At 44.2% G+C, this 24,746-nt stretch overlaps 1 protein-coding gene across 1 annotated transcript in view; it reads right to left on the bottom strand.

The window, feature by feature from the left end:
- Window positions 1-24,746, bottom strand: part of COL27A1 (collagen type XXVII alpha 1 chain) — a 342,023-nt gene that overhangs the window by 33,975 nt on the left and 283,302 nt on the right. The window contains exons 38-43 of the mRNA XM_054997267.1: window positions 19,803-19,856; window positions 19,339-19,446; window positions 16,363-16,416; window positions 15,645-15,698; window positions 6,153-6,209; window positions 2,734-2,787 (exon numbers count right to left, since the gene is read on the bottom strand). Coding sequence (XP_054853242.1) covers window positions 2,734-2,787; window positions 6,153-6,209; window positions 15,645-15,698; window positions 16,363-16,416; window positions 19,339-19,446; window positions 19,803-19,856 — 381 coding nt within the window. The remainder of the gene's footprint in view (window positions 1-2,733; window positions 2,788-6,152; window positions 6,210-15,644; window positions 15,699-16,362; window positions 16,417-19,338; window positions 19,447-19,802; window positions 19,857-24,746) is intronic.

The following is a 24,746-nucleotide window of genomic DNA, read 5'->3' on the forward strand; positions in this document are numbered from 1 at the left end:
AGCTGGTACTTTCCCTCCTGTAGTTTAAACCCATTATTTCGAGTCCTATCCTTTGTTGCCAAGGAAGTTGTTCTTCCCTCCCCTAAGTGACAGCCTTCTAAATACTTAAAGAGAGCAATCATGTCTTCCCTCAACCTCCCCTTCTCCAAACTGAACATTATCAAGTTTCTCAGTCTTTCCTTGCAGGACTTGGCCTCCAAGCCTCTGACCATCCTGGCTGCTGTCTTCTATATCTGTTCCAATTTGTCCACATCCTTTTTGAAAGGAGGCCTCCCGAACTGCACACAATACTCCAGGTGGGGCCTGACCAATGCAGTAAATAGCGGGACGATGACATCCTGTGATTGGATGTTATGCCTTTGTTGATACAACCCAAGATTGCATTCGCCTTTTGCGTTGCTGCATCACACTGGCTGCTTATAATTAGCTTCTCATCCACCTGTATCCCAAGATCTTGTTCACACACACTGCTACCCAGAAGTACCTCCCTCATCTAGCATGCGTGCTTTGTGTTTTTGTTACCCCGGTGGAGAACCCAGCAGCACTTACGTCAAATCGCATTTTATTCAAGATCAGAAATGTTTGATCCAGTCTAGTCATTTGGAAGAAGGAAAGATTTATAAGATGTAGAGTGACAGACAAAGACCTGTCTTGGCAGTCTTAAAGACTAGGAGCTTGTGTGTTTAAGATGAGATTCTCGTAGCTATTCTGCAAAGCACTGTGTCCATGAAGGGCACCATATAGAATGACCACTAATCCTCACACACACACATCCAGTCTTAAAAAGCCAAAAATGTATTCAGGGTTTAAAGTAGTCCCAGAAAATAATGGACCCCCCCTTGTCTAATTCTGTTTCTCCAGCAACTCGTCAGTCCCACCCACCACGTTCCCTTCTGACCTTCCAAGTTTTTCCTTGTTATGCATTTGGAAAATGCTGCATTTAGTTCCTCTGTCGCCTGGCACCAGATGAAAGGCATTATGCAATAAACTGACTGGTGTACGGCACCATTTTCGAGAACAGAGAATTAAGATTGCACTTCAGAGAGCCAGTGGGGGGGGGGGAATCATGCATCTTGAATTCACTGAGCCAACCACGGTTAGCGGGCCAACACCTCTCCTTGTGGGTGGTTAGCAGAAATGGCCAGTCGATGGAGAGAAAAAGTCAGTTGATCAGCTGCATTTGGGGGGCCTTCCCATTGCCCATTGGGAGCCTGGAGAAATAGAGTGGGTCTGAAATATATAGCTTAGGCTCACACCTCTATGAAAGATCTCTTTGGATGACTGGATAGGTCTGGCATACACACGCAACAGAATGAGAGGAAAATGAGATAACTGAGCCTGAGGGGGCAGAATGGCCTGTAACATTTCAGCTTGGGGGGGGGGGGGGAAGAGGAGAATCACATTCCCCCCCTGGCAGAGGAGGAATTGGAACAGGTCAGCAGCATCTGGAAAACATCTGGCTGCATTTGTTCTCTTCTCTGCACACGGGTGTGTAAGGCCTAGGCTTGCCCAGAGGTGCGAGAACTTTGGGTACAAACTGAGGGGCAGGAGCCAAAGGGCTCTTGTCCTTCAGCTCAAGCCCAGAGCTGGGCAGAATACAAGCCAGAGGGAAAAAGAGAGAGCTGCTCGACCATCACAAGCCTCCTCTTCCTTTCTTATCTGCTTTGTTCTTTCTATTTTTATTGCCAGGCACTTTGGGGTCCCCACAGGGAGAAAAAGAAGAATATAAATACGCTAAAATAAAGTAAAAACTCTGAAATTTAAGCTGAGCTCAGGCCTTAATCATTCTTTATAAGACAAAAACCGCCGATGAAGACCCAGCTGGTTCCTTGGCCTGCTATCCTTAATGGTTAGAAGCACTCAATAAAACTCCTAGGCCAGGTGAGTCTTGATTGTAGATATTCTTCCAACAACAAGCTTCCATGTGTTTGTTTGTAAGTAGTCTTGAAATGTAAAGGGTGGCCCTGTTGGATCAGCCCAAATGTTCATCTAGCCCATTTTATCTGCTGTACTACAGGGTCCTGTTAACAACCCCAAACCTGGAAATATAACTTGGACTTACTTCTCTTTGGATGATAACAACAACAACGACATTTGATTTATATACTGCCCTTCAGGACAACTTAACGCCCACTCAAAGTGGTTTACAAAGTACATCATTATTATCTCCACAACAACCACCCTGTGTGGTGGGTGGGGCTGAGAGAGCTCTGAGAAGCTGTGACTGACCCAAAGTCACCTAGCTGGCTTCAAGTGGAGGAGTGGGGAATCAAACCCAGTTCTCCAGATGAGAGTCCTGCCGCTCTTAACCACTACGCCAAACTGGCTCTCAAAGATGACCACAGTGGCTGACAAGATGCCCCAGGAAACCTGTAAGCAGGGCTCACAGGACAGAACACCGCTGCCCCCAAGATTTCTGATTTTCTGCCTTCTGCTGTACATTCCTTTTCTTTTTTCAGCTCCTGCCTCACTGACTCATGCCCATATTGTTTAAATTTGTGTCCTTGGATGCCAACCGTAATTCATGTCTATCTAGCCACGGTAATAATGCTATCCCTGAGATTGTTTTCACTCAGCCAACCCACATGCCCCAAAACTCTGGCGACTGCATCACGTGGCCTGTGATTTGGGGACAGAATGCCTACCAGCCCTGCATCATGGAACATTACAGAGAGGAGAGAACTGTTCCCAAGATGGTTAATTTCCTAACCAGGCATTTGGAGTAGGACTCACAGGATAACCAGGGTCTCCTGGCTCTCCACGATCACCTCTGTCACCAGCTGGACCCTAGAAAAAAGGCACGAGAAAAGTGAGATAGATGGAATAACAGTCTCAACACTCAAAGGTCTGCCACATCTTCTGCTTCCTTTGGAGACTCCTATTTCACTGGTGCCCACCATATCCTCCCTTTTAAGGAACTCTGTTGCCAAGGGCTCCCTTCCTAGATGTGTGCTTTCCTGCCCTCACTCCATCTTGGCTAAACTCGCACCATGGCAGCTATTTTAGGTGCTAGCGGTATGTTGCTTCAGAGAAGGTGAGGTCAGGGGGGGGGTCTCCTTAGTCAGGCTAAGCTAATGAGTGGCCAAAACTTTTGGTGGGAGACTGATTCATTGATGGGACATCTGCATGTCTACTTATTGCTGCAAGGGCTCAAAAAACTGGCACCCATCTCAGCCTATCGATGTAATTTCGTCTGGAAATGCAAGTTCTCCGGAGTGCAATATCTAATTACTATCATGCAGCTAAGTGGGGCTGATTGCCTTTACTGGCCTTGCCTGAATGTCTCCTACCAGCCTGCCTCCAGCAAGGCCGAAGGCTCCACCCTGCCAGTCTTTTTGTCCACCCAGGACATTCTCCAGCCTGGATGCAATGACTTTTTTTGCCTTTCTCGAATACTGCCCCCCTCCACACACTTAGTCAGGGTCAGGAAATCCATAGAGGTTAATCCTGATTTCCTATATCTGACAGTCTTTTCTTTGATATCCTTTAGTTCTGGCTCCTATCGCTGCTCCCTCAGCCTAAGTGTGGTGCTGGGCTCTTCCTCTCTGCTTGTGCAGAGGCTGCCATATCCACTGTTCTTTCTTCAGGGCTGCGGAATGTTTCTTCACCGCACAAGGCATCCCTCTGCTGCTGAACTTCCTTATTATTTCCTGGGTCCCTTACTCTCAATCTCCGGATCAGTGAAACGGACAACACACGCTACCCAGCTCAGCAGACTGAGGATAAACTTCTTTTCTGTTCATCTGTTTTCTCTTAAAAACTCTCCTTTCCCCTTCTTTTAAATCCTCTGCTCTCTCCTCCTGATGGCCATTCCCTGGCATAGAATTCCCACTCAGCCAGCAGCGTTGCTCTCTTTTGCTTTCTCTTTCTCTCCTCTCACGTAACTCTTCATATGCACAACCTTCTGAATATAGCCGTCTCACTGTTTCTTATGCTTGACCACCTTTTCAATTCCTGAACCCCTATACTGCCCTCAGTAAAACCTTCTTTTGGAAAAGATCAGGTTGTTCTGCTCCCCATATTTGGCCTGTCTGTCAGTTTTCCAGACTAGCCAAGCTGTGGAAGCAGGAAGAGGCTTCCTCCAAACACTGGACTTCATTCCCCCCAAATTGTTTGTGGTTCTGAGTGAGTGATCCAAACCAAAGTTAGACAGTCCGCACGTGTCTAAATATACGTATGAAAGGAAGCCTGTGTGGTAACAACCCCCCTTTAGCTCCTTCTTTTCCAGAGAACATTTGATGGAAATGGGAGGTAAGTTGATAGCTGCAGCAGGTGGGTCAGGTTGCGGAGCAAAACCAAACCATTCAGGTTTGAAATGAGGGCACAGTCTTTAACCATCTGTTCCCCAATTTCCAATGGAGCATCAGACAAGGATTCCATCTCTCCTGCAGAGGCCAGAGTTCTCTGCTCTCCAAAAGCAAAACTCGAGCATTCCCATCAGTTCCGTTTCTGGCAAGATTCTCATAGGAATTGTGTAAGGTTTGGGGTTTGATTTGTAAGCTGCTTTTGGAGCAGAGCTGGCAGAAAAGCAGCGTCTCAATGTACATGAATAGATAAATTATACTTCTTTCAAAGGGGAGTCCATCTGTTTTTATACCTTATCAAGTTTGCTATTGGGTTGTTCATGTAATTTTTAGTATATTGAGAGCTGCATTAGGATATATATATATATATATAAATAAATAAATAAATAAATAAAACACTGAAAAAATGCAGGAAGCAATGGCTCTCCTGCCCTCTTGCTTGCATGACCACACATAGCACTGCTTCTGCGAGCATCATGCCAAGACAAAGTCCAACCAAATGTGCACAGCCTGTTGTGGCGAATCTCTCTGGCTAAAGTCAAACATGCTTAAACCTATTTAGATCCAGGGCTTTTTTTCTGGGAAAAGAGGTGGTGGAACTCAGTGAGTTGCCCTCGGAAAAAATGGACACATGGCTGGTGGCCCCGCCCCCTGATCTCCAGACAGAGGGGAGTTTAGATCGCCCTCCGCACCTGAGCGGCACGGAGGGCAATCTAATCTCCCCTCTGTCTGGAGATCAGGGGGCGGGGCCACCAGCCATGTGACCATTTTCAAGAGGTTCCGGAACTCCGTTCCACCGCATTCCTGCTGAAAAAAAGCCCTGCTTAGATCAATGGATTACCTGCAGCTAACTGTGCAATGAATTGTGACCTAGAGTTTGAACAAAACTGCATTTTCTTCTCAGGCATGAATTTTGTTCAGGGTTTTTTTGCCTTCTTTCCCCCACATTTTAGCTACACAGTCTCTCTTTCTTAGCTTACAACTTTCGCTTTGAATTAATGTAAAATCTCTGAAATATCACAATGTAGTTTTATGAGGAAAGGCACAGAGTCATAGCAAGTGTTGCTTTTGTGGCATTGTTCTCTGGGTGAGGGAAGGTGCATGCTCCAAATGGTGGAAATCATGGGACAACATCTGGGAATTAACAGTTCAGTAGAGGTACTCAGAGTAAGATGAGTGATTAGGCAGTTGAGAGGGGAAATGGAAATCTGGATTCTCTGAGATATCTCATTACATACGTGTAAAATATGAAACTCACATGACCAATGGGCACATACATAAACAGAGATAATGGTCCCTCCCAGTATCACAGTGAAATTACTTTTTAAAAGAGCAAAGTTTGATGGGAAATGTTGTTTTGTGTCATGTTTTACAGGGAATCCCTTGTCCCCAGGTCTGTCCTTCCCTTTTCCAAGAGTGAAACCACAGTGGAATTGCAGAGTAATTAACCCCCAAATTGACAAAGCAATTTTACTGGAACTTAGTTGGGGAAAGGGCAAGCTTTACCAAACACATCATACTTGGATACAAAACTAGAAACTGGGAAACATATTCCTACCCCTGTAATAGATTTTGCTGCTTAGCATCATGTTTAAACATTCATGCTATGAAAATATTCCCCATTTGAAAGATCTGCTTAAGGCTGTGCCTGATCACCCCTGCAAAACCCTCCCATCATACAAATTATGCGAGCTACTTTTTCTCTGCACTTGCAAGCTGCTTGAATGGGCTGAACATGAAGAGAGTGATTCTTTCTCGCCTCTGAAGAGCCACAGGTAAGTTCCCACACACATCTGCAATAAAGATCCAGGGACTTTTCATCGTTGGCTCAATTAACCCTGGGCTTACTCTGTCTCCAGGTGGTCCAGGTGGCCCCTCTGTCTTCCCGTCATCACCTTGTTCTCCCTGCAAATGGAATCACAGGTATGAAAACAAGCCACGCTTTACAAAGCAGGGAATTCTGGTAAAAGAAAAATGCATGCACACACACACACCCGCACAAACAAATGGTTAGACTTTTCCAATTCCACTGTCCTTGAGCACAGACCAAGTTGCTGGGAAAACCAAATGCAGCATTTTAAAGCAATGTAGTTTTTTTGTAAAAAAAAAAAGGGGGGGGGAGGAAGAATAATAATCTTAGGCCCAGGGAAAAAACCACCAGCATGCCACCACTACCCATGACTCATGGGATCTGTAATCCTTCGCTAATGACTAAATGATGACTGATCTATTGCAGGTATATTACGACACACACACACACACACCCCAATGTGGACAGCATGCTTAAAAGCTGACAAAGCATTGATGCTTTCAGTTCTTGTCTTGTCAAGTCCAGAATATGCAACTACAGAGAACATGAACAAAGGCCCCAAATGGTACACATCACATTCCTTATCTATACCTTCCTTCAAGGAACTCAGGAAGGGAGACGTGGTTCTCCTAATCCCCTTTTATCGTCATAAGAAACAACCTAATGAGCTAAGACAGGCAGAGAGACACTAACTGGATCATGGTAGAGTGGGGATTTGAATCCAGCTCTTCTCAGTCCAGCACTTTAAACACTACATTCCAACAGCTCTCAGATTCAATAAATGACTCTCTGAAGTATTCCCCTTATCCAGCCACAGTGGCCATAAAGTTTGTGCATAAAGTGACCAAAACTCAAGAGTGGTTTCCCTGCAGAAGTAAATTCACATTGTTTTGGTCATGTTTTACATACTTCATGCTAGTTCATGAATGAAGCTTGGCCATTTCAGCTCAGATCCAAGACTTAGGTCCAAACTACACATTACATCTACCACAGGGACTTAAAGCAGAACACCCGCTGCAAGTTCCTTCTGGGAACTCAATTTGGAAGCAGACACGTGCAGCCCCCTCTTCTCCACAGGCAAATAACCCTACTTGGGGCCCCTCCTACCCCCCAACATCATGATCCCAATCCAGATCAGGGCCCTGCAACGCTTCCTATACGAAACTTGTAGCAGGCATACTACTGGAAGTCCCTGTGGCGATCATGTTGTAGTTGTACTGTATAGTTCGGCCCTCATCCAACCAAACTGAGAAAAAGGAATAGTTGGTTGCTGCTACTTATTTAGCAACAAGTATTTCTGTCACAGTAAGAAGGCTCCAAATCAGACAGAGAAGACGTATTGATTGAGTAATATTCCCAATACGACCAACAATGATGTTTAGTAAATCAAACTGGACATTGTAGTCACAGTTTCAATTATGGCCATTTTATTTCTCCAGGGTTCTTGTATGGCAGAACATTCTCACTACACATGGCAGAAATCTGCCTTTTCTTTGAATCATCTCCAGCAGTGGCATAATTGGAATTGGCATTATAGGTTTTAATAATATGCTATGGTGTCAGGGAACTGTAATATGCAGGGCTTTTTTTCAGCGGGAACGCGGTGGAAAGGAGTTCCGGCACATCTTAAAAATGGTCACATGGCCAGTGGCCACGCCCCCTGATCTCCCGCCAGAGGGGAGTTTAGATTGCCCTCCGAGCCGCTCGGCGGCGCAGAGGGCAATCTAAACTCCCCTCTGTCTGGAGGTCAGGGAGCGGGGCCACTGGCCATGTAACCATTTTCGCCAACAGCAATTTAAACTTTAAAAAACTCCCCCCTTGTTCCAGCTGACCCAAAGTGACGTCATTATGCAGTCTTGAGTTCCACCACCTCTTTTCCCAGAAAAAAAGCCCTGGTAATATGTAACAGATATTGTGTGGATTAACACACAAGGAAGGTGCTGGTCTTTAACAAGTAATTCCCTCCAAATAAAATCCAGGACATCTGCCTTTAACATGCTTCATCTTTTCATAAAGCTATTACCCAAATACTCTTCATTATTTAACAACACAGCATACATTTCTTAAAACATACCTTTTAAACAACTGCTGTTTTTAAGGAGTAAGTTATTTTAAATTTTAGCTTGTTCTTTATCTCCCACTATTAAGATTAGTATGAAAGTAATTCCTGAGCAGAAAATATTGGAACTACTAGAATAAGATCTTAATTGTAAAATAATTATGTTTAAAAGGTGATAGTTGCCATCTCAATACTTCCCCTTCCGAAATGAGAACAGAAATACAGAACTCTGTTAAAAGTTGTGACACATAACAGGATGCTGTAAGATTTAGGCCACTGCTCAATACTAAGCTAGATAGACCACCAGTATGGTATGATATAAGGCGGCTTTATCAGTCCAGTTCCTGGTGGGCTTTCCTTGGGCTTCTTAATGTACAACCGCCTTGTCTCCATGTATATTAGTTCCTTTTGGCTAAAGTAAAAAGTTAAAAATAAAGTTTAGAGTAAAAAGCTGAAAAGTAAACATGCTGCAACCAGAAATGGAAAATGCCGTGGCCAAGGGAAGGCCCCTAGCAGCTGGCAGCCTTCCCAGCGTGGAATGTAATTTGGGAGAAGAAATGCCAGCTGGCCGATGCTCAGCTCTGCAAGGCCCCTTTGAGGAGCTATCAGTGTGCTCGCTGGAGAGAGTCAATTGACTGCAATGCACCACGGAACTCCATGCCAGCACCGTGGAGAACCTCTGAACGAGAAGTGCAATGGAGACAGCCAGGCCTCCTACTGCACAAGCCAACACGCAGCTCCCCTGATGATATTAGCTTACTGAAAGCACAAGCTGTCTTAAAACATCAACTGGCATTTCTCTATTAATTCTTTTGCAAGAATTGCTCGGAATAGCCAGTGTGGATCAGCAGACTGCATGTTGGCCTTGGAACAGACCTGGGTTCAAATTCCTGCTCAACCATCAAAGTGACCTTGAACCAGCTGCTGTTTCTCAACTTAGCCTAGTTCTTAGGGAATGTGGAATGGGGTGAGCATGTGTATGTGCACATGGCCTTAAGTTTCTAGGAAGAACAGTAAGATTCAAATTTACCTAAGAATAATATTTCAGCATTCAAAGTGCTTTGTACATTTTGACTGGCTGAGTTTCTTGTAGATTTCTGTACAGTAGAGCTGGATCCCTATAGATCCCTATAGATACAGTAGACCTGGATCTCTAGTTAGGGGTCTGATGCTCACCCTCCCATGCCAGATGTTTCTCTGCTCCAGGGAAGGTGCCAAGTGCCAATGACCCAAAAGGGCAAGCAGTGCTGTGGCTCTTCCCAGTGGCTATTTCCACTGCACTGCACACTGCCCAGGCAAAGGAGCAAACTATAAGCCTGGCAGGCTGCTGTTGCTGCCTCCCTACTCACCGTTTTTTGGTAAAGGGGATGGAGACCAAAGGGGAAGAAGCAGGCAGCTGCTCCTAGAAGTGGGCTCTATCTGCACTGCCCAAGCCCTTGCCCTGGAGAAGGTGAATGGACAACAGCTGTTCAGTGCTGTGCCCAGCAGATGAGAGATGGAACAGCAACTGTCACGAGGACTAGCCATTCTGCTGCTTGCTTGACTCATTCTCTCTACACAAGACCTCTTACATGAGGACGCTCAAGTGAAGGGAGATGCAGCGTTACCTGGGAAGTATAGTTTAGAAAGACAGAGGCAAAGGCTCTGTCAATTTCCCCTCTCTACAGAGCTGGCTCAGAGGGTTTGTTAATTTCCTCTTTGCCTCCCCAAAGGTGCTGTCAGTTTCACCTCCCCTTTGGGAGGTGAAGAGGAAATTAACAAAACCTCTGAGCAGGGATCTGTGCAGCTCTGTAGACAGGAGAAATTGACAGAGCCTTTGCCTCTGTCTTTTAAAACTCGGCTTCCTGGTTAACATTGCGTCTCCCTTCACTTGCGCATCCTCGAGTAAGAGGTCTCAAGTAGAGAGACTCTCCCTAGTGCCTTGTGCCTGCCCTTAGAAAGGGATGACTTACTGGACAGGGCTGGGCACTGCTGCACTCTCAAGGCTTCCGCTAACGCCTTGCACTGCAGAAGCAGAAGATCCTAAGTAGCGTTCTAGCACATACATTCGTGCCAGACGATGTCTGAGGCACTTGGGTCTTATTCACCTGGAGCATTAATCTGGAGCATGTTTGGAATCCCCAGTGCTCCAATAGGGTGGAACATGGCAGAAGGTCGGTGAAAGCAGACAAGCTGTCCACACTTTTCTTCCAATGGGATCCCAAATTCAATTATACAGTCAATTGAATTCTATCGGATGTTCACTCTTTCCCTTCTTGGAAAGAGGAACAGGGCAAAGAAATCCCAGTGATCTAACTGCTAACATTCCTGCAGCCAGCTCTGGCAACAGCATGAGTGCAACCAAAGGCAGCTGGGAATTGTTCCCTGGGCCTTGGACAGCAGACCGAACTGACAGGAAACCATTAAAAATCTGTGAGTCACTTCTCCAGCTTGAACTCGTTAAGTAAGCTGACTAAGCAAAAGCCTTTGGCTGGGATGGGGGGCAGAAAGAAAAGATGGCAGCAGCGGAATAATGCCTGAGTCACTGTGGCTGCAGGTGGGACGGCTTGTAGGAGGAGAGGCAGGGAACTGGGTGAGGAGATGTGGTGAAATGCAGTGAAAACTTCTTTCGGGTGGGAGATTTATTGAGCAACAGAAGGCATGCCAAGCATTATTCAGCTCAAAATCTCTGCTTCAATATTAACTCTCTAGGAAAGGGTTCAGAGGAGAGCTACAAGGATGCTAAGGGATCTAGTAGGAAAGTTTTATGAAGAAAGCCTATAAAAGGGAGGAAGGCTGTCAAAGGAGAGATCAGAGCCACTTCCCATGTGACTTTTTAATCTTCCGCTGTAGATACTCTGGCACAACATACATGAGGCTCCTGCCAGTTGAGAAGAACACTTCTAAAAATTCCCTTTCTGAGTGAAATTGACAGAAGGAGAGTCCAGAAGGGGCAATTTCAAAGTATGAGCATTGTTCTCAGTTAAGGTCAGTTTGGAGTAGTGGTTAAGAGCGCAGGACTCTAATCTGGAGAGCCGGGTTTGATTCCCCACTCCTCCGCTTGAAGCCAGCTGGGTGACCTTGGGTCAGTCACAGCTCTCTCAGAGCTCTCTCAGCCCGACCCACCTCACAGGGTGTTTGTTGTGGGGATAATAATGACATACTTTGTAAACCGCTCTGAGTGGGCATTAAGTTGTCCTGAAGGGCAGTATATAAATCAAATGTTATTATTATTATATTATTATAAGGTGTATGTGCTCTGTAGTGGGGTATTTGCACCAGAATAGAAAACAGGAGTCTAGTGGTACCTTGAAGACTTAACAGCATTTATTCCAGCATAAGTCTTTGTGAGTCAGAGGTCACTTCATCACATGCACTGGAGATGATACTCATTGGGTTGACATCTTTACGTTCACAACAGTTAGTCGGGGTGTTGTGACTGGTTTAAAACCCAATATAAAGGGTTCTGTTCTCTGATTTACCACACATACCGGAATATGAGATATCAACTGAGAATCATCCCTTAGCTGAGCAGCTGCAGAAAGCTTGCTTCCCCCCCCCCCTGCCCAAAATTGCTCTAACTACCAACTGTCCAGAGATCGCAGCAAGAGGAGGGAAGGATTGGCTGCCCTCTGATCTCAGCCACAGCCATGGTGGAGGGACGTTGCACCCTCCCTTTACCAGAAGAACACCAGCCAAGGGGAGATCAACTTGGCCTTATCTGGATATAAACGCCGACATCCTGATTTCTGACATCTGCTTTCCCCCTCTGCTTCCCTTACCTTGCCTCACTTGTCTTTTAAGTTTGCAAATCTGATCACAGGGACTGGTATCTCTTGATCGACACAATGAGCTAGGACCAAGGAGACTTGGGTTCATATCCTCTCTCAACCATGAAGCTGACACTGGAGCAGTCACACTCTCGGCCTAATGAGCCTCTGTAATCTGTAATTCCCAGTACGCTATTGGGTTGAAATGAACTAACTTCAGAAGGGGGTTGACCAAACTGGCATGCATATGACGTGATGAGGAAAGTGAATATCTGAACCATGTTCATTCAGAATGTAGCCACTTGGCTGTTTAGTGAAGCAGACCCATTGGAGACGAGAGCACCCATTTTACAACAATTCCCCTGGCTGTCAAAGTGCTGGACATTCAAAGTCCTCAATAATCTGGGGCTTTAAATTCCTTAAGGATTCCTACTCATATATGAACCTTCCTAGACATTTAGATCTTCCTTGAGGGCTGTGCTAAATCGGCCCTCGTTGTCTGAAGGAGAGGCGCCTAAAGGATGGAACTTCTACCCTAAAAAAGGCGAACTTTGCCCCTGTCCCTGCTAGTCACTAAGACAAGGGAGATCTCAGTTTTTTAAAAATGAACTTGGAGGAGATCTTCTTTCTATCTGTCTCTCGTACTTTGATCTTGCTGTTCCTCTAAGGAGCTCAGGTGGCTTCCGCGGTTCTCCTCTCCTCCAGTTTATCCTCACAACTGCCCTGTGACACAGGTCAAGCTAAGCGAGAGCCACTAGTCTAAAGTCACCGAGAGGGGTTGATAGCTGAGAGGGGATTTGGTTTCCCAAATACTAGTCCACTCTAACCAGTACAATACAGTGGTTTTGACACTGTAACTCTTTTTTAACTTTTAACAGACAATGGTTGCTCTGAATGGCTTTGCTTTCAGTCTAGTCAGTCAATATTTGGTAACCACCATGAAAAATTTCCCCTTCCCTTCCTCCCCCCACCCCCACTCCCACTGAAAGGCATGACATGGATATTTTTATAATCCGACCGACATGCCTATAGATCTGTTTTGACACACCACCCTAGGCCACAATCCAGAATTCTTTGCAATGCACAGTAGTACATTGGTCACTATGCAGAAAGATAAATCAATGCCCCAAAGAATGCCCAGCTCTCCTTACATAAAGTTTCCATCGGTCTTCAACTGGCTTTGGAGAAGCCTAATATTCTATCACTTTTGTTCTATCCTCCACCCAATTCATAACTAAGAATCAGATCTTGAGAAGCACCACAGATTATGCTAATCAAACCAAGAGCCACTTTGGTGCAGTGGTTAAAAGCGGTGGGACTCTAATCTGGAGAACTCAGTTTGATTCCCCACTCCTCCACTTAAAGCCACCTTGGCTCAGTCACAACTTCTTGGAGCTCTCTCAGCCCCACCCAACTCACAGGGAGTTTGTTGTGGGGATAATAATAACACACTTTGTAAACTGCTCTGAGCGGGTGTTGTCCTGAAGGGCAGTCTATAAATCAAATGTTATTATTATTGTTATTATTAATAATAATAAAATCTGAATTAGGCCTATAGGACAATATGTTGTATAAACCATCTGAGATTTCCAACAAATGTTTAAGGACTGAGGTATGGGAAGTCTGGATAATAATACTAGATTTCATTTCAATCCTTGGAATGAATATTCAGAGTTGTGAATTTGAAAACTTTAGGTAATAATCAATCATATATATAGCACTGAACTACCTGAACTAAATGAAGTCTGATGTAATTCATGTCCTACCATTTTTATTAGCTTGTGTTTTTAATGGCTTTTTAAAAAGCCATTAAAAGCAAGGTGGTTTTTAACTGTAAACCACCTTGCATGGGATTCTGAAGAGGAAGCATAGAAATATTCTAAAAAAATAAAAAAAATAAATTATACCAGAAGAGGGTACCTTTTTGTATTGTATGTCGAAAAGATTTTGCTTTTAGACCTCTCTCTGAAAACTTTTTCCTTTGCTTCTATTAAAATTCTTTTTTCCTATCTGCCACATTTCATTTACTTTGCTAACTTCATTCCAAAAGTATATCTTATTTTGGAAGAATTTTTGTTTCTTTTTGGCAAAAAATGGATGCAAATATGTATGTCATGGACAATAGAAAAAAGCCTGGGATCCTGCCAAATATACAGCCCTGATCCTATACACGCTCAGAAGCAATTCTCCCACAAGTTCAAAGGAGCTTACACCCCCAAAACAGTGCACTGGACTACAGCCTGACTTCTGCTTTTATTAGTTTACTTTCCATCCCTTAAGGACATGGCCAAGCCCTGGGGAAATCTCTGCGGCCACAGCATGCAGTGTCTCAAAGGGATACAGCAGGTGTTGAAAGAGTAGAAGCATGGCCATGACAGAAGGAAAAAATTCTATCACGCAATTCATAATCAAGTTGTTGAATTTACTACCACAGGATGTTATGATGGCCATTAGTGCAGATGGCTTTAAAGGGGATTAAATACATTTACGGAGGTTAAGTCCATCAATAGCCATGATGGTTAAAGAGAATCTCCATGTTCAGCAGCGGGGTGTCTCTGAATACCAGCAGGTTGTTACGGATATAGCTAGAACAGTTGCTGGATTTGACCAAGAAAATCATAGATGTCTTTGCACACAGATACAGGGCTAGCCCGGCCTATAACTAGACATGCCACAAAGGGAGTCTAGAGATCTAGAATTGAACAACCTTGGAGAGAGGCATGAAACAGAGGAGTAACACAGTTGTACAGCCTTATGTAGATTAGAAGAGCTATTTAACCTATCTCAGTAGATACAATACATTGAGGCCCAGGTGCAGAGAGTGTTTGAGAATAACAAGAATGTCTAACTTCACAGATATGAGATATTTTTATATATTTTAAGATGTTTCAAATACAGATAACCTTGTCCAGTGTTTGAAATTATAAGATAATCAGTTAGCCAAGAATGTGAGCCCATTGAAGCAGGACAGTGAGTTATTGTTAGGAGATGGTTCTGAAATACTATAAATATGAGAAACTGAATTGATTGAGAACTTCTTCCTAGAAGGGGCTCCTTGCCTGTGATGTACTTATCTTTGGGTAAGATACTTTTTTGGACTCATGCGATTGCTCTCCTTTAATGATCTATACAGTTATAATTCTATTGATTGATTTGATATTAAGAATGCTAAATAATTATGTTTTATTAAAAAAGGCTTAGAATGGAAGCAGAGATTATGTAATAGTATTAGGTGTGTACTATTACCCAGTAATGAAACTAAAACATTATTGATGGTGTACCTCTTGCCATGAGTTAAATAATTTGATATAGGAAAACTAATTAGACGTTCAGGGCTTCTTAAGTGCATGCTTATATCTGAATCAGGCCTGACCAGAGTCGTCTGGAACAAGTTTGGGGATTTTGTCCTCATAGGCTTCCTGTGGGCATCTTATTGGCTTTCTCGAGGTATCTGGCTAACCACAATAGGAAACATGATGTGGAACTAGATGGACCTTTGATCAGATCTGGGTTCTATGCTCTGTATCCCTTGCCCGACTATCCCTTTGCTTGCAGAAGCAAGACAGGTTATATAAAAAAACATGTAAATCATCACAACCAGTCTGTAGAACTGTTGCTTTCCTTAGCATAGACTGTCTATAGACTTGGCCCAAGCTCATATCAGTACGGATACTGCTTCCTTTTTGCAACTGAGTTACAGTGCACAGATTCTACCAATTTACCTTTTCACCTTTTGGTCCAGGAGATCCGATTGGTCCAGGTGATCCTGCATGCCCCTATGGGAAAGAAACAAGAGAGAAAGTAAGTTTCCAAGGGGCTGGCTGACAGTTCCATGATAAGCATTCTGAGATGAGGCTGACCCAGGGGGAAAAACATTGGGTTTTCAGGTACCACCAAACTGGGAGAGCCTGACTCCTGGCTAGATAACAATAGTGTGCACACAGTACTGCTGGAGGAAGGCACTTTTTGTGGCATGTCACTCACTAGGTGTACTGTAACTGATTAATAAGGGTAGCATTGATATCAGGGCCACGAACTCCACCCAATGAGCCTTGGATCAAAGGATGTTTTTGAAGGCCCATCAAACCAAGCCCAGACACAATACGACGCCCAATTCACTTTTCTTTTCTTGCTGTTCTCTCTCACACACTTAATGTTGGAGAACTGTGACTGGATCTCCCATTGTGTTTCTGTTCCTAGGAAGAAGTTGAGGAGGGGCCAGATTTAGACTGGGGCTCTCTTCTTTCCCTGTTTATGGGCACCCAGGGACCATCTGGTGGTCCACCATGGGAAACAAGATGCCGGTTCAAGGCAGCTAATGGTCCATATAGGCCATATGGACTCTGAGACTTGCCCAAAATCTGAAGCGCTGGGTCATGTGGCACTCGTAGGTGCAGAAAATCCAACCTGTGAGGCAGGGGTTCCAAAATGAGAGCTTACCTGATAGCCCTTTAAACCAGGTTCTCCTTGGACACCCATTCTACCTGGGGCACCCTGGGGGGAAAAAAAGAACAGCAGCTTTTTCTATGCTCTGAGGATTTTTTGTTTGGTCTTTCTATCAATGTTTCTACCCACTACTTTTTCTTTGGCACAGCCTTTTGCTAGGTTTTGCTATAATGGCTCTAGTTGGGTAACAGCCTGTATACAAAACAAGACTCTTGATACTATTGCCAGCAGGTTCTCAGGCTGGTAAGCCCTTGAATGTTTGGGCCCCTGGAGCTTTCAGTAATTTTTAAGAAGACTGGTTTATAAAAGTTTGGCTTGGAAATAACTTAGAAGTGGAACACAGAGCTGTTCTACATCATAACAGGAAAGATGAAAAGGAACTGAGGCTGCTTGTATGGAAGGAACGAGCCAATGCACATGTCACACTTTCTAAGGGCCAAGCTACAAGTGAGGAATGACACTTGCCTGGCAAGTGAACAGACTTGCGTGTATTCCTCCCAGTTCACTTGCCATTCACTTGCGCTCCACTTGATCAAGTGAAGTGCAAGCGAATGGCAAGTGAACAGGGAGGAATACACTTGAGAGCCAAGCTACAAGTGACGCCTGACACAGGTTGGACACTTGTCAGCTTCCCTCAAGTTTTGATGGGAAATGTAGGCGTCCTGGTCTTACAGTTTAGCTCTCTATTTAATTGAAGTTTACAGAAACCACCCCCACACACCCAGCAGAGGGGAAGGGGGGCTCCTGGAAAGACCCGACACCTGCACTCCCCTCCCAACCGCATGTTCTCCCTCCCATAGACTGCTGCTCTGCAAACTTCAATTAAATGGTGAGCCAAGCTGCAAGACCAGACGCCTATATTTCCCATGAAAACTTGAGGGAAGCTGAGAAGTGTCCAACCTGTGTCAGGCATCACTTGTATCTTAGCTCTGAGTCTGTTCACTTCCCAGGCAAGTGTCATTCCTCACTTGTAGCTTGGCCCTCAGTCAGAGCCCCAAATGCTCCAAGTGAAGGAGATGAAGCAAGAGCCTGCTAAATGTCCATGGCCTTCCTCTTCAGGCACTCTTGAGCTTTCTGAGCAACAGAGGTTTAAGGGGACTGCGGATTGCCAGGTGAGCAACGGCAGGGCTCATCCACGACAAAATTTTAAAATATTGATTCTGAAGCAAAAGGTTTAAAAATCTGTTGGTAGATATTTAAACACACTGAAATACGTGTCTAAATCAGGGCTGAAACAAAAGTGAATTGTGGCAGGATGGTCAGACTTAAATTAAAGGTGGAAGGGGCCTTGATTCTGACTGGAACAGCTGCATTGGAGGAAGTGCTGTTACAGGCAACCCCTGCTGAAAGCGGGACTGCTTGAACACAGAGACAATTTTCTGCGTAACTCTCATTGTTGCTGTGAACGCAGAGGCATTGAAGGAGCAACAGGGCATCCAAACAGAAGTCTTCCTCACGTTTTCCTTGCCTCAGTCCCCTGTGGATGCAACTTCCCATCCCACCACTGGGAGGGTACTTTTCCAGGCTTAAAAAAAAAGGTAATAGTTACCGTGCTATAGCGTTATAACATTACAAATTTACAATGATGTTCTGCCGCTATGTATTTGCTACATACAAATGCCCTTTTGGTGGCAGAGTTTTAAGAAGAAATATACAGCTTTCCCCCTTATTAGCTCCACAATCAAAAGGGCTACAGGTTTCCTTCCTCTTTTAATAAAAGCTGGTAATCAGTACCTCGTTGCAACAGATCATTATAATATTATAATACTGCAGTGCTATAAGAGCATAAGAACAGCCTGCTGCTGGATTGGACCAGTGGCCCATCTAGGCCAACTCACTCTTTCACACAGCAACCAACCAGTTGCCTCTAGCCCTTTTGGCTGCAGAGTTTTAAGAAGAAATGTACAAAAGAAATAGTTATAGTTATTACCATTTTTAAAAAAACCCCTTTTCATTGTGTATGGGGAGAGGGAATGAACAGTGAAGGGACTGAGGTATGGAAAATGGTGCTGATATGGGCAGGACCTACAAAAATGCACCCCTTCCTGCCCACACAGCATCCAGAGGTGTTTTGATTGCAATCATTCCAAAAAGATGCCCTGACTTGGATCGCCCAGGTGAGCCTGATCTTGTCAGATCTCAGAAGCTAAGCAGGGACGATCTTGGTTAGTAATTGGATGGAAGACCTCCAATGAAGACAAGGGTTGCAGAGACAGGGAATGACAAACCACCTCTGATAGGCTCTTGCCATGAAAACCCCACCAGGAGTCGCTAGAAGTCAGCTATGACTTGAGGGCACCACATACAAACACACGCACACACGCTCCAAAAAAATACTATTTAAACCAGGTCTGGAAAAGATTACAGCAAAGCAAGGAAAAACATAGAACCAGAATGAACAGCAGATCATATCATTTGGATGCTCCCCAAAACAGCATTACAATAAGGTAAAACAAAGGTGGAAAACAAGCCCAATGTTTTCTCACCCCTCAGTGTGATATATAAAGGTATATTTCAAGTACCTCTTTTTTTCCCTCTGTGGGGCTAAGCTTGGGATAGGGCCTTTAGATTATTAAAACAGCCTGGGTAGAAATGGTTAAACATCTCCTCCTCCAGCTAACATTACTGCTTCAATTAAAATCAGAACCGCTCCCCCTGCCCAGGTCTTTTTAAGTTAAAGCAAAACATTAGGTGATCTGACTATTAGGTGATAGTCCCACATCAGGACTATATTAGCCATGAATCCTTGCATGACCCTCTCTAACTGTTAAATGCCCGCTGGATCAAATAGGTCCTGCGCTGTCTTCAGAGGACACTCAGCTTAAGGCAGAAGTAAGTTCCAGAATGCGGAAACAGACTCACGGACAACACCCTCCTTCAGGGTGCTGTGCCCTCTCAACAAAAAGACATAGCCATCCTCATTCGAATACTGACCCACAACTGCATTCAGAACTGACACTATGTTCTCACCATAGCTCCCAGGGTACCTCTGGATCCTTTGGGGCCTTGAGTACCCATTGGTCCCATCTTCCCAGGTGGGCCAGTTTCTCCAAGTTGCCCCTGATTGCCTTTGCTGCCCTGAAAACAAGCATAAACATTAGTGTTGAGACATGATGGTGTGCCTCACTAGTATTTAACCAGTGTTTGGGCTACCCAATCTGAGATTGTATGTAGGGTTTTACTTAAACATTCACCCAGAAAATATCCCTTCCTGAACCCAGAATACTACTGAGTCTACTGGTTAGGCTACAACCTAACCATTTGACAACCTGTTTTTCTACAGCTAGGGAATGTTTTTTTAAATGGAGGAACAATAATGTGATTCCCTCCCTCGAACTGCCTTAGTGAGAAACTATGCCCAAAAGGGTAGGGGTAGGGGGTAGAGATGGCCACAAACATCAGTAAGAGTACAGGAGTGGCAGAAGCATCCATACCTTTGGGCCAGTTTTGCCTTTTTCCCCTTGCTGGCCCGGTTTTCCTTCTGGTCCCTGAGAAGAGCAGAGGGGGAAACTTTCATCATTATTCAGCATCACCAAAATAAAGCAGAGTCTTAGAAACAATAGGCATTCATTCTGCCACTTGACCATGCAATGATCTGGGATGGATACAGCCGTTTCAGTCAATCTCGCCTTACTCCCCTCTTTATTACAGTTCCTGCCCATGTAGGTCCCATGATCCCTAGCATAGACGTTTTGGGCTTTCCCTTTTCTAGGAATAGAAAGCAGGCTGGATCCAACCTTCTGAGTTTATAACTGAGATTTACTTGAGCAGGTTACCCCATACCACCTTGATTTTTTTTATTATTATTTTTTTATTTTTTTAAAAAAAAAACAACCAAACAAACAAACAAAAACAATGTACACACCTTGATTTTTTTTGTGAAATATCTAGCTCATCTTTAAAACCAGAGTGCTATTGGGCTGTCTTGTCAGATGTGAATGCCACCGTGTCATTTGTCACAGTGTTTTGAGGAGGTCCAAAGAGAGATGTTCTTCCTCCTTCCCTTGTTGTTGGCACTCTCTTCCACTCTTCTTTGGCTCCACTTCAATTTTAAATTAGACCAGAGTGTAGGTTTTTATAAATCAGGGTTGTGCTTACCTGTAATGGATGTTCAGCTAGTGGAGCTCTGCGAAGCCCCACAATGGGAACCATGCAAATACAGACTGGTCTGTAATAGGCAGTCCCCAAGGTGAACGCCACATTGGGTATTGTTTTGAAATCTTTCAGTATTCTGCATAAAGGCAAGAATTTTACCCAAATGGAAATCTTGACTAGAGATGGGCATGAACCGAAATTCGAACCAAAATTAAGCACGAACCAGGCCGGTTCATGGTTCACAAACTGCGGTTCGTCAGATCCCATTTCTGATGAACTGCCATGAATTTTAGGCTGGTTCGTTTGGTTCGTTTTTGGTTCGTGACTGCAGACAGCCCAGTGCCAATCAATCAGTTTCCTAGGCAACAAGGGATGGACTTCCTGCAGACCTTCAGCTGACCTGGAAGTGACCTTCTGCTGACCCGGAAGTGATGATTTTCTGACCCGGGTGTGACGTTTTCACAAACCAAACGAACTGGTTCGTGAACCAGGGGCAGGTTCGTGAAAGTTCGTGGTTTGTGAAACCGCATGGTTCCGTTTTTTTCCAGTTCACGCTCATCTCTAATCTTGACACAAAACCACATAGTATTTTCTCCTGGCTGCTTTTTGTAACTAGCTTGAGAAGAGGAAGCCTTGAGTTGAACAAAGATGCATCCACACAGAGTCTGGAATGAACTACATGTTGTGGAGTTGTAGCACATGCAAATACTAGCTGTCTATTCACTGGAAAGCTAAAATCAGCTACATACTCTATATGCATCTGACAAAGAAAACTGTGGTTCTCGAAAGCTTATGCTACAGTAAAGTTGGTTAGTCTTAAAGGTGCTACTGGACTCTTTACTATTTTGATACTCTCTCTATGTTACTTTTTACTAAGCACTGTCCCTGTTAAACCACTGTCCCTAATTTTGCCTTTCAGAAATGTCTTGTGAACTGGGAGGTTGATCGGCACCCAATATGGTAGAGTATAATTCTATTGCTCCAGTATATCTTTAACTGCCCCAAATCAAAACTGACTCCTAGCCTTTAATTCAGGGGAGGACAGACTGTTCCAGAGAATGGTTGTTGTGGGTTTTCCGGGCTGTATTGCCGTGGTCTTGGCATTGTAGTTCCTGACGTTTCGCCAGCAGCTGTGGCTGGCATCTTCAGAGGTGTAGCACCAAAAGACAGAGATCTCTCAGTCTCTGTCTTTTGGTGCTACACCTCTGAAGATGCCAGCCACAGCTGCTGGCGAAACGTCAGGAACTACAATGCCAAGACCACGGCAATACAGCCCGGAAAACCCACAACAACCATCGTTCTCCAGCCGTGAAAGCCTTCGACAATGTTCCAGAGAATGTTAATACGACGAGTCAGTGAAGGGCCTTCAGCAATGTGTAAGAGTGCTGGGGGCAGAGTTTTCTGCAATAAGTGACTCTTTTCATGAGAACAGACAGGGGGTTTCCAAGCAAGCCCTTCTATGAATCTGAGAAATGTTGGCATGTATGTGATTAGTGTCAAATGTTCAATCTTCCATTCTAATCTTACACGTGTCAGCGTGAGTTATTTGGTGCCAAGACCACCGAACTTCCTGCACTGGCCTCTGGATGAATAAATGAATAAACCCTGGATGTATCTGTTCATGACTTGCATGAGGCAAAGGTGGGGGAAATGGGGGCTGCTAGTTATTTTCTCAGGAATATGAGATGACTCATCTCCATTTCATCACTTGGAACAGGGAAGCCAAGGGACTCTGTTTTATGCAGCCCAGTGGTTCCAGGCCAAGAGATCGGAAGGACAGAATGAAACAGCTGCCAGAGAAGAGATGAAAAAATGAGATTATATAATGTTTTGGCAACAAGGAGATGAAGTTTTCAGTAGGATTGTCTTTACCACTCCATTGACCTATATTAAGTCTGGCTTCTGTTTGGCTGATACTCCCTCAAAACAACTGATTTTAAAGCAGGTGGTATCGATGACAAGAAAACCTGCTTGCAGTTTAAATGCAGCCAGATCTCACCTTCCGGTTTTTGTTTCAAATGAGCACCATACAGCTTGGAGATGAGAGCACATTATTCCCATCCTGAAAGAGCTTCATTGGTTATCTATTTGCTTCTGTCCAATTTAAGGTGCAATATTCACCTTAAAAGCACGATACAAGCTGGAACCTGCCTACCTGAAGGATTGCCTCTCCCAATATGAACCTTGGACCACTTCAGATCCAATCATAGTATCCTCCTAATGGAGCTTTCTAGTGCAGCCATTTATCTGGTCACCACCTGGGTTTGATCCTTTGCAGAAATGGCTTTGGCTCATTGGCAGTTTGCCTGAGGAAGTGAGGTGGGCACCAACTATGCCCAAATTCTGCAAGCAACATAAAGCTGTCATTTTCTGGCAGGACTTTGATGAGCATTGGGGTAGGTAGTGGATTATGTTTGTGGTGGGTGTGGGGCCTGCTAACATCTTGAATTCTGTGAAGATTTTTATTTCAGTGCCTTGTCACTAGCCTAAGTTGTCATATAATTCCACTCGAGTCACCATTTATGGCGAGAAAGTCAGGATAAAAATGTTAACAACAACAACTGCACTTATATACCGCTCTTCTAGACAGATCAGTCAGTGCCTCACCCAGAGTGGTGAACAAGTTAGTGTTATTATTATCCCCACAATAAATCTGGAGAGCTGGGGCTGCGAGGAGTGGCTTACCCCAGGCCACCTACTGAGCTCATGGCAGTAGTGGGATTCGAACCAGTAGAGTGCTGATTCGTAGCCGAACCACTTAACCACTGTTCAAGCAATCTCACAGGGGTTTCAAGGTAGTCAGTTGGTAAATTACATATTATTTTTTACTCATAGCTTTAAAGAGGCTATCAATTTCAGATAACAACAAAATAAAGATCATAGAGGATAGATTCATTCAATGACTATTAATTATGAGGGCTAAATATGGCCACTTCAGAGGCTGTATACTTCTAAATCCCAGTTGTTGGGGGGCAGCAGTTGCAGAGGAAGGCTTTAGCCTGTCTGTGCCTGTTGTGGGATTTCTGTGGTATCTGGTGGGCCACTAAGAGCAACAAGGTGAACCACCAGTCTGATCCAGCAGGACTCTTCTTGTGTTTTTAAGATAAAAAGTCATTTACATATATATATATATATATATATATATATATATATATATATATATATATATATATATATATATATATATATATATATATATATATAAATTAAAAAATGCAACTAGAATCAAGCAAAGATTATTAAAATTATGCCAAAATGAGTTGCAACTAGAGCCAAAGCTAAAGAAGCAACTGAAAAGCCAAAGGGTATCCAAACAGGAACATCACCTCACATCTGTTAAAATATCTGTGTTAGGGTCCGGCAGGCCTCTTTAGAAAAGGAGCTCAACAGTGTAAGCCAGGAATTTTCAAAAAGAGTCTTGGAAAAATACATGCATTAAGCAATCAAACATTCTGGGGAGCTTAGATTATCCATCCCTACAAGATTTTGCCTGCTGTGTCTCTGTATGATTTACTGCTCAAGCTTCACTTCCTTCCAATGTTAAGTTTCCCTCACCTGAGCATAAAGAGGCTCCCTGGGATTATTTCTGGATGCACAAATGAAACCTGGTTGTGGGTGCGGAGGGGAGGAGACAGGATGGGACTGACGCTGCTACTATACTACTATTATGCTGTGCTACAGTTATAATCAGATTGGGCCCATGTGCCTTTTGGGAGGCACAGAGCACCTGTTGTACATCTGAAACGAAGTCCTCCTGGCATCCATGGGGGCTTTGTGTTGTGTGAACTGGAACTGAGCTTATGTCCTATAAAAGAGTTTGCCAAGCTTTCTAGAGCTCGGAAATTACTTGAAGGTGGGTGGGAGAGCAAGGCCAATGTGCAAAACACCCTTTGGCTTTCTTTGCTTGGAGTTTTCTTAGCTCCCACTCTCTTCAGCAAAACCCTACCACTAAGGGCCCTCTTTGCATAAGAATAATTGACCTCCAAGTTCATTTTTGTTGGATTCAGAACAGCTGGCAGGGAAAGGGGAACCGCTGCCGCTTTGTATCAACTGCTGCCTCTTTTTACTTGAGCAGCTTTGTCTGCTGTGTTTCTTGGTGTGCCCTTTAGATCATCCACTGTGGTTGAGCAAATAACTTCTGTTCCAAACTTCCTCCCTCTAATGGGATCAAGCCCACTGATAATGTAGATATGCACAGCAGGCCACCAGCTCAAAGACAAGACGAGGCCGCTTTGGACCCCAAGCCGTTTGGAGAGCCGTGTTCTCCAAAACAACAAAAAAAG

This window comes from Eublepharis macularius, chromosome 14 (genome assembly GCF_028583425.1).
Source record: "Eublepharis macularius isolate TG4126 chromosome 14, MPM_Emac_v1.0, whole genome shotgun sequence".
NCBI classification, from domain to species: domain Eukaryota; kingdom Metazoa; phylum Chordata; class Lepidosauria; order Squamata; family Eublepharidae; genus Eublepharis; species Eublepharis macularius.